The sequence below is a fragment of the Nannobrachium achirus genome (assembly GCF_963921795.1).
Source record: "Nannobrachium achirus genome assembly, chromosome: 14".
Taxonomy (NCBI): Eukaryota; Metazoa; Chordata; class Actinopteri; order Myctophiformes; family Myctophidae; genus Nannobrachium; species Nannobrachium achirus.
Window position 1 is genome coordinate 46,539,714 of NC_137821.1, and position 10,745 is coordinate 46,550,458.

At 40.1% G+C, this 10,745-nt stretch overlaps 1 protein-coding gene across 1 annotated transcript; it reads right to left on the bottom strand.

The window, feature by feature from the left end:
• Positions 1 to 6,362, bottom strand: LOC308298088 (uncharacterized protein; the record flags this gene model as incomplete). Its single annotated transcript, XM_080741646.1, has 5 exons — positions 1 to 2,306; positions 3,200 to 3,322; positions 5,057 to 5,128; positions 5,628 to 5,774; positions 5,873 to 6,362. The coding sequence occupies 5 exons, from the start codon at positions 6,360 to 6,362 to the stop codon at positions 2,020 to 2,022; spliced, it is 1,119 nt and encodes a 372-aa protein (XP_080597772.1). The 3' UTR covers positions 1 to 2,019.
• Positions 6,363 to 10,745: the final 4,383 nt, after the last annotated feature.

The window sequence follows — 10,745 nt, forward strand, 5'->3', positions numbered from 1 at the left end:
TGGCGACCCCGAAGGTCACCGACTCGGGCACCCAAGCTAAATCATTAGAGCATGCCCTGGGCTACATCTGTGCAAAATTTGGCGCTTTTAGACTGATTAGCACGAGAAATAAAACCCTAAGGCCTCTGACTAACATGAATGCACACCCATACATGCATTGTCTTCTGAGGCCATTTATAGCCCAAAGAATGTTTTTTGTGCAAAACAAATGCTTGCAATGGATTCGGCATCATGACAAACCCCTAGTTTGACCCCTCTTATGCTACTAAAAGCAGATTATTTTTTTGATTTTTCCCCTGTAATGTAAAGTTAATGGGGCACCAACTCTAGCGGCTGATAACACCAATTTAGCTGGGTCTAAGAAAGGGTTATCATACCAAAATATAATCTACTGATATAGAGCTTTTATAAAATGCATGATAACCTTTGCCACCTTTTTGATACCGACATCTCGTCTGGCCCATGGACTATTATGGAAGCTCTTTAATGTAATGAATGTGTCTTTATTGACAACATGAATATGAGCATTATGGAAGCTCTTTAATGTAATGAATGTGTCTTTATTGACAACATGAATATGAGCATTATGGAAGCTCTTTAATGTAATGCTACCAGGACCAGTGGTGGAAGAAGTACTCACATTTATTTACACATACCTTTTACAAGTACAAGTTACATTTTAGACATTTACACTCTTATCCACAATGACTTAAAAGCAGAACTACAATGTAGAAATACTCTGTTAGAAGTTAAATGCCTACTCTATGCAAAAGTACTCTTGACAAAAAAATGAATGGCCAAAGTCTAAAATACGGCTTAATGTGTTTTTGTATTAATAATGTAAATCTACAAAGTAACTATAATAACTAATAGAGTTGAATAATTAACAATTAACAACATGTGTCTCTATTGTGCCAGATACCCCATAAGTATTTCTCATTTTCATAATGTATTTTTTAGGGATGTCCCGATACCACTTTTTTGCTGACCGAGTACAAGTACGAGTACTTCATTTTGAGTACTCGCCGATACCGAGTACCGATACGAGTACAATTAACAATACAAATGTATTTTAATTACGTTTTTTTTTTTTTTTTTTTTTATCAGATGTTCCTCACTTTCTGGCTGTATATAACACATTAAATTGCATTGCTTTCCCAGAACATGGCACAACTGCCACACATTTCACTTTTTTTTCAGGTTTAGCCCATGGAAATTCCTGTACTGTGCATGATCTTCTAGATCTGCTATGCTCAAACATTTTGTATTTTTACTTTTGATACTTTAAGAGAGAGAGAGAAAGGCGAAGTGACGGAACACACAGGGTACTCGGGTGCTTTGTGAGCAGTATCTGACGAGTACCGATACCGCAAAATAGGCCGGTATCGGGGCGAGTACCGATACCACGAGTACCGATACCGCATCCCTAGTATTTTTAAATACCAGATCTATAAGCTCACAATGATGTGAGCGTGTAGATTAATTAATTCTGTATATTAATGAATAGTGGTTAAAAGGCTGCTGCTGATGATGATAGTTTTTATAGCTGTTATTATTAGTTACTATCATTAGTAGTAGTATGACCCTATTCACGGCCCGCCCACGCATGCGCACTCAGCGAATTTCTCAGCAACTTCCTGCTGCTGACATCAGCTTTGGAGGGTAAAATATCACAGAAATTGCTGGACTTAAAGCCAACAAATCATTATTTTGAACGGTAAAGTAAATTATAACGCTTTGTGCCTTTTACTATCTTGTTTTCTTGATCATGCTAGCTGTATTTTATACATTACTATTCGGAAATTGCATTAAATTTGCGATTTCTGCGTTAACTCTATGGGATATTAGTAGTTTTCCCCCTTCAACCTTGACGTCAGCACCAGGAAGTTGCGTAACGTGAATTCGGTCTATTAGGGGTAATAGTAGTAGTAGTAGTAATGGTGGTAGTAGTAGTAAAAGTATGTCTAAATTGTACAACAGAGTAATAGAGTAAATGTACTCAGTGAGTTTCAAGCAGTGTTACATAGAATAGAGCAGAAAACCACTGAATGAGTTGTGATAGTTTGAGTTATCAGCGAGCCTGAAGGAACCAGCAGGTAACCTCATGTACACTGTGTCTCCCTGCTCCATCTCTACTGTCATTCCATTAGATACGTATTCATTCCATGCATGATCATTGTATCCAGCGTTATGAATGATTTGCTGATTATTTTTATACATGAGGATCTGCACATCTGGTAATTCACCACCGTTATTAGCAGTGAATCTGAAGTAATAAACTCCTCTGACTGGGGCACGAAAAATGCCTACAGTAGAACACAAACACACACACACACACACACACACACACACACACACACACACACACACACACACACACACACACAATTTTTAAACACTGTTGAGCTCTATTTTTGTATTTTTTTAAAATAAGTAATAATTATTTACTGTGCTGTCGATGTTTTCACAGAGATGTAAGTTGTTATTTGAGAGATAGGCTATTTAAAGGGATATTTCACTTTCATTTTTTTTTCTTTTTTTTTCGTGATATTATCATCTAATCAGGCTTTGGACAGTTTTTAATTTGCTTGATTCAATATTTAGATATTTGATGTCAATGTTACGAGGCCCTCCTCCTCCAGGGCTTCTCCCCATACACACCCATTGTAACTTCAAACTCCATTTAAGCATGATAGATTCATTACAAACACCCAATATTTTTTAATGGTGACTCATACTATCCCCTATACGTGAGCAGGCTGTTATTTTTCTCGATAACTTTTTTCATTTATTTTTAATTAATTTCTTTCTTCATTTTTCCAAATAATTATTAAAAATACATGAAAAAGGTTATTGAAAAAACACAGCCTGCTCACGTATCAGGAGGGAAGTATGAGTCACCCGAAAAAACAATGGGTGTTTTTAATTAATCATGGTTAAGATGGAGTTTGAAGTTACAATGGGTGTGTATGGGGAGAGGCCCTGGGCCTGGAGGGCCTGATAATATTTACATCAAATATCGAATCAAATATTGAATCAAGCAAATTAAAAACTGTTCAGGGTGTTCATTAAAGTCTGATTAGACGATAAAATGACCAAATGTTTTTTTAAGTGGAATATCCCTTTAATTTAATAGCTCATTAACATCATTAACTTCATGTAAATCTAATTAAAAATAATTAACATAATCACCACCTACCTGTAGATGGATTGTAGGCGTTGCCAATGTTGGTGATGACTCTCTTATAAACCACAGTGGTTGTAGAACTAAATGGTCCAAAATAGCTACCCAACCCAGCAGAGAAGGCCACCTTTGGTTGGTCTGTCAACACAAGATTATCACATTATTGCGACCGTAGGTAACAGTTACTATGAAACCCGGCAGACCCTGTCCGTCACTGAGTTAGTGAGTAACGCCTCAATGGCTATAGCTGACCTGCAGGTGTGCAGATGTACAGTACAAGCTTGCAGCATGGCACAAAGTGACGCTCTGTGAGCTTGTAGATGTACTATTCTTGAATAGACAACATACAGTATAAACGGTGGTTAGGATTGTAATGCTAATATTCACTACTTTTGCGGGAGACCCCCCAAGGACCCCTGGAGGTCCACGGACCCCACTTTGTTCCACAAATAGTGGACCTATATATGGGCCTATGCCTATATACAATATAGATCCAAATGTTTTTACTTTTAATTCTTTTTATGCCTTTCCCAAACTAGTCTGTGAGTTAATAACGCATCGTATGGTGTCTTTCCCGAACTAGTCCGGGCCTTATACTGTATTTACAGTGACACTATTAAGTCTTACCGTAACGTCGGGCCTACCTGTGGATGTTGACCGCGATTTGTTTACATTACACGTTGGGAACATAGCGCCGCCGGCCTCCTCCATTTAATCCAATGCATCATCCTGACTTTAAAGCTCTTTATCTCTAAAGTATGTTTTTATGGCAGAAAAAAAAACTTTATCATGCCTAAATGGCCAAATTATGATCCGCTAACATTAGCTTTAGGCTATACAGGATATTTTCTCACAACATCCTGGCTACGGTCATGTGATATGTAAACGTGATGATGTGCGCATTCACACTCATGGGCGTTGCGCAATACAACGCTGGGCAATGGGCCGTTGCCACGGCAACAAACGTTGGGCTCTGGTGACATCTAGTGGGCATTCAATGTGTTAATAATGTTCAAAATAAAAATGAATGAATAACTTGCTCCAGCAGAGCGTGCAAGTGCTTTGTTTCCGGCTGTCTGTATCCAGCCGACAGCACAAAGGCAGTGCCTTTAGCCAAAGAGGGACCAGTGTTCTCTGTGACGTCACCACCAACAAGTGCAACCTGATAAAAAGGTGCGCCTCGACAGAGCAGTAAGAGCAGCTCACTCGTCTCGTACTCGTCCCGGACGACAAAGCGGACACGGACCGAGCTGATATGTGAGCGCTGATGTGTGAGCGGGAGCTGGGGGGTGAGTGGGAGCTGGCGAGTGAGGACGGGGAGCTGGTGAGTGAGGACGGGCTGTGAGGAACACGAGCGGACGGGAAGACATTCTCACCCCCACTGCGTCTCACGCAGTTACTGAGGTTAGGGTTAGGGTTTGCGTTAGGCATAGTTTTACTGAGGTTAAGGTTATGGTTTGGGTTAGGGTTAGGCATAGTTTTACTGAGGTTAAGGTTAGGGTTTGGGTTAGGGTTAGGCATAGTTTTACTGAGGTTAAGGTTAGGGTTTGGGTTAGGGTTAGGCATAGTTTTACTGAGGTTAGGGTTTGGGTTAGGGTTAGGCATAGTTTTACAGAGGTTAGGGTTAGGTGGTTGTTAGAATCCACGTTGTATTTTGTGATTTGAGCAGTTGTAATTTGCGATTTGAGCAGTTGTAATACATATACACGTGTGTTTTTTGCGATTTGAGCAGTTGTAATAAATATCCGTTCAGTTGTAACTCGGAATTTGCACACATGTATAATGGACATACACAGACTGGTACAACCGGTATTACATAACCATGTGGGACAATTACTTTGACAGCTTTTATATTTGATAAAACAAACTTACTGGACAGTTCCTGCACTTTGTCCTCAATGACAGTCAGCCTCTTTTCTACAGCAGACAGCTGAGCACCATGAGCTGAAATCAATACATGAATATTACATTAATACAACGTGAATATTAAAACAATACAACATGAATATTAAAACAATAAAACATGAATATGAAATAAATACAATATTCATATTCAATCAAAATGCTACTAGATTAAATGGGTCAAACATAACCAGTAAGCAATAGTCGGCTATTGGACGTCTGTCTAAAATCTGTCTCATCATCCTCTAGAAAGAAATGTTTTTCAGACGTCTAAGCTTAGACTAGAAGTTGATTAGGCGTTATTTCAACGGCTATATATAGACCGTCTATATATAGAAAAAAAACACATCCATTTCTAGACGTTGATGAGAATGATTTTAGACTAGCGTTTAGACGTATATTAGATGTCTAATAGCCTGAAAAATGCTCAGGGGGTACAGTATGACTTGATGAAAACCTGATCAGATCTAGTAGTAAATTAAGACTAACACTAGTGTCCATTCATACATGCATTGACTGAACATCATTCTGGTCTAATTACCTTCACTCTCTGTCGTCAAGTTCTCCACCTGGTCTTCAGTGGTACTGAGTCTGGTGTGGATGCTCTGGACTTGGTCTTCAGTGGTACTGAGTCTGGTCTGGAGGAGTTCAACCTGCTTCTGGCTGGCAGTCAATTCAGCAGCCATTTCTGTAAACCATATAACAGAGACATTGTACCTTTACACATTCTTCAAGCTCCATTTTTTTGGCACAACAAGCATTCTAACATGTGTTCTTTTGCCATACCTTTCATCTCATGTTTGGAGATGCCCAACTCCACCCGAAGATCAGACACCAAGTCTCTCTGCTCCTTGGCTTCTCCCTCCACGTTCTTCAGCTTCTCTCCCTGCACAACCACAATGTCTCTAAGCAACTGGACTTCTCTTTCGCTGGCTGTCACCTTGGCCTCCATGGTCTTCAGCAACTGACCCTGTAATGCCATAGTGATTCCCTGTTCTACCACGGTGTCTCTAAGCTCCTGGACTTCTGTCACCTTGGCCTCCATGGTCTTCAGCAGCTGACCCTGTACTATCAAAGTGTTTCCCTGTACTACCACAGTGTCTTTCAGGCTCTGCACCATTTCTTTCAGTTGCTTCACTTCGTCCCAGAGCTCAGGTTGTAAGAGGGTGCCTGGTTCTACATGGTTGTCTCTCTCATTGATCGCTCCTCTCTCCCCCTGAGCTCCAGCCTCAGAGAGACACAACAGTAGAACAAGCAAAGCCCCAGCAGCCTTCATTCTGGAACAGAGTGAGTGAAGATACCGTACGGTCCAGCACGTCTTTTATACTCTCCCTCCTCATAGACCAGCATTGGAAACGTCATGGTACCCAGTGGAAAGTTAATCTACAAGCTGGACCCTAAATTAAGTCAAGGTCTGAGAACTCCAACATGTGGTCCACGATAAGAGCTGGCAAGACTGAATGTTCTGGATCTGGAAAGAGCGGCTGTGAAGATATTCAATGTAATCAGCTGTTGTTATTGCAATAACACTGAGGACACTGAGGTTAGAGTGTTCACTGGCACGTTCACATGAAGCAAATAATCACTTTAAAATAGACTGATATGTATTCAAATGATCATTTAAAACAGATCCCAGTGAGTCTATGCAGCATTGCTACAGTACATCCTCTCCTTTTATCCTTGCTGTCAGGTGGAAACCTCATATGTCCATAACTGTTGCTTTTCAGCATTCAAATTCAAAAGTAGCAAACTATCGGGCTTATCTACAAGCTTGAGATATTTTTGCTATGTTTGTGTGACACATATGAAAGTCAAATACATGATATATTTCTTAAATATGGAGATACGAGCTTTCTGTGCGGCAGCAAGGATATCCTTGGTTCTGGACATGATGTCATACATTCTGCACACATCAGTGATAATAGCAGATCTACAAGCATACTTCACAATTGATCCACAGGTTGTGACCGTTGTAGATCTGTTATTTTGGGTGAAGAGACTTGGTGTAGAGGAGAAAGGGAGGGTGTATGTACTGTATGTCATTATAACATGTTAAATTAATTATATTGTCTTTAGTGAAAGTGGTTTTGAACATACAAGGTTTCCACCTGACAGAGATTTAAATGCTTCAATTATTTGACCATGTTGAAATGAAGGAATGTTTCAATATGTTTAATTAAAATATAATATCCGTGTGTGTGCGTGCGTGCATGCGTGCGTGCGTGTGTGTGTGCGTGGGTGTGTGTGCATGTGTCGTCTGTGTGCGTGTGTGTGTGTGTGCGTGTGTGTGTCTGTGTGTGTGTGTGTGTGTGTGTGTGTGTGTGTGTGTGTGTGCGCTCGCAAGAGCAGCAGTGGAAAAGCTGATATCCTTTTTTAGCTGAACTTATCTTTGTATCAGTGTGTAAATATTAACATTTGTCCCCGTGTCTGTCTGTGTGTGCGTGCATGCGTGCACACGAGAGAGAGAGAGAGAGAGAGAGAGAGAGAGAGAGAGAGAGAGAGAGAGAGAGAGAGAGAGAGAGAGAGAGAGAGAGAGAGAGAGAGAGCACTTAAAGATACTTAAAGTTTATTCAAAGGTATTCTATAAATGCCTTGTGTATTTATTTAAGTTAATCTATTCTGTAGCCAGGCTATCAATAGAAAATTAATTCATGTAGCACAATGTCTCTTTAACAAGTCATAGGCTACATTTTACTCTAACTAGAATGTATCATGACAGACAGACCTTAATATCTAATACACCCACATAACTACACATTTTTCTTCTCTTTGTTGTTGAAAAGAAAGTGTTAGAATTATACTTTAGTCGTTATTTTTGTCTCGGATCTGTTGAAAATAGCGAGGGACAGAAAATGCTCTGGGGGCAGATTCTCCACCGTCGTATAGCAACATCATTATGCCCCCCCCCCCCCCCCATATTGTGTACCCTCCTCCCCTCCCTTCACCCATACAGTATTTATACAATCAGTTGAGGCACAGACATTAACTTAGTCTTCTTCTTTTTTATTTAAATGTACACAAGCAAGCAATCACAATTATGTACAAGGCAGGATGATATGTATATCTTCATTTGTTCTATTTAAAGAGATGGATGTCTCTTTCCCTGTTCTCTAATAAGGGTTCCACCTCTATCCTTTCTCATTTCATGGAATACTTCAAAACCATGGAACGCACACTGTTTTATACCTACAAATGTGATGTGACAAATAAAGTGATAGTCCGACTCTAGTCTACACTTTTCTATCTACAGTGTACGCAGCACAGTGGGGCGTTTAATACATTACTGTTACATCTATCAAAGTCGTTTTCTTTTCTTCTTTTTCTGATGTTGCATTTTACAAGGACAGCAGAAGCTCTTCTTCAAAGAGGTCAAACCACACAGAGCGCTTGCCTTGAATGTCAAGCTACGTTGACTTTCCCTTCATAACCACACTTTATATAGAGCACGTATCATAGAGAGAGAGAGAGATAGACCCCTTCATAGCTGCATAACCACATTTTATAGAGAGCACTATTCATACAGAGACAGACAGACAATACGGCAATGAAAAAGAAGTTGCCAGCTAACTAGCAGCTCAACCCTGTCTCTGAGCAGCTAGCTTCATTATTCTTTCACCTTTGCCCGAGTGAACTTCAAATCTGAAAGCCAAAGAAAACCGAATTAACAGGAAATAAGTGGTTGAAACCTACGACTGAAAACAGGAAGAGAGAAGGACAATTTTGTCAGTGTATGGATGGATCTGTGTTGTGCTGGTGAGGGGTAGGCCTGCTGAGCGGACAAAAACATGTAAATAAAATAAAAAATAGTAAACTATTAATACAAATTTTTGAGAACCACTGGTTAACTTAATAACAAGTATTTTTTGTGTTGGTGGTCTCTGTGGTCACGACTTTGCTCAAAGGCAGACAAAGTGGAGACCACACATGACTGTTTCAATAATACTTGGATTTATTTGGAATAAGGAATAAGAAAAAGTAAGCAACATAATTGGCATTAACTTGAAGACAGTGATGCATGTAAGTTAAGAGTTCTCAACGGCCCAACTGATCAGCATACATTTTAGGCCCTACCCTGCCCAAACACATTGGGTCAGGTAGAGTCGTGTTTGGGAATAATTTGAGAACTCTATCACAGAGTAAAGGTAATATAAATAATAATACAATCTGTTTTCATTGAGACCAAGGCCCGGCCCAACTAATTAGCTTTAGGCCCTACCCTACACTAAATCAATCAATCAATCAATCAACTTTATTTAGAAGACACAGGGTCCATTAATAACGAGACACATAAAAACACATACAATAAAATAAAATAAAATAAAAATAAAAACTGTACAGAATCATAAATAAAACATCATCTATACACAAGACAATCCTACCAGTGTTCCCAGAAAGGAGACTGGCTGGTAGTACTGAGGCAGGGGTTGATCAACAACCCAATAATAGAGTTTTGCGACTCATTCAAACGACACATAAATCTATACATTAAATTCCTCCGAAGAGCTTGAAAAGTGCTTATACCCAGGTTACAGAACAGCTCACTAGCACTGCTCCACCTAGGTTTTCTCAGAAGTATATGTAAACAGTCATTATAGGCAACCTGAAGTTTATGCATGCTTGCCTTCTTGAACTTAACCCACAGGGGGGCGGTATACAAAGGAGTACAATATGCTCTAAAGAGGTTAGCTTTCACATTAACAGAGCAGAAATGAAATTTCCTCCCCAACATGTTAGCTTGAGCATATAATGCTCGTCGCTGCCTATACAGATCATCATCATCCGTCAACTGGTCATTTATGACATGTCCCAAATACTTGGCTTTGCTACATACAGGTAACACTTGGCCTGCCAGGTACAAAGATGGAAAGGAAAGATTTTTATCATCCCTCGTCCTACAGGTCATGACAACACTCTTCTTAGCGTTATATTTGACATCAAAAGATAAACCATACACTGTACAAACATCGAGCAACTGTTGAAACCCAGCACTACTGGGAGATATTACTGCCAGGTCATCCGCGTACATAAAATGATTAATTAGGGTGTCAGGTTCAGGCAGAATTTGAGAACTCTAATGCAAGAGTATGAATGAATGTGTGCAAAAGCTCAAAAACAACTCAAAGCAGCCAAACCTAACAGATGGAGCGCAGCCCCATTATATAGGGTGAGCAATCACCTCACCCAGGTGTCCAGGATTCACTACTAATGAGGCACCCAAGTAACTCACCCAGCAGGCCACTGATCCAGAGTCGTCTAATCAGAGAGTCCTGCCACTGCGGAGTCAGAAACAGCGCTGGTCACGTGGTTCATTGTCACTTTACACCTCATAGACTTCAATGCATTTTGTAAACTTCCGGTTCGCCGTTTGTCACTATACGGCAACAGATGTGTGCGTAGAAGACCTGGCCCCACTAAGTGAACGGGAGTGACGCAACTCTCCGTAAGTAGAAGGCTCTGCACTGATCTAATGCCAAGGGACCGTCACACTCTAGTCTAGATCAAATGCTGGCCATTTTATATACAGCATTTAGGTATAGTTGCAAATGTGTCAAATGATTTGTCAGCTGTTTAAAATTGAAAACTAGATCCACAATAATACTGTAGCAAGAGCAATTCTATGTATGCATAGATCACTCCCTTGATGGTCATGGTCTTGTAG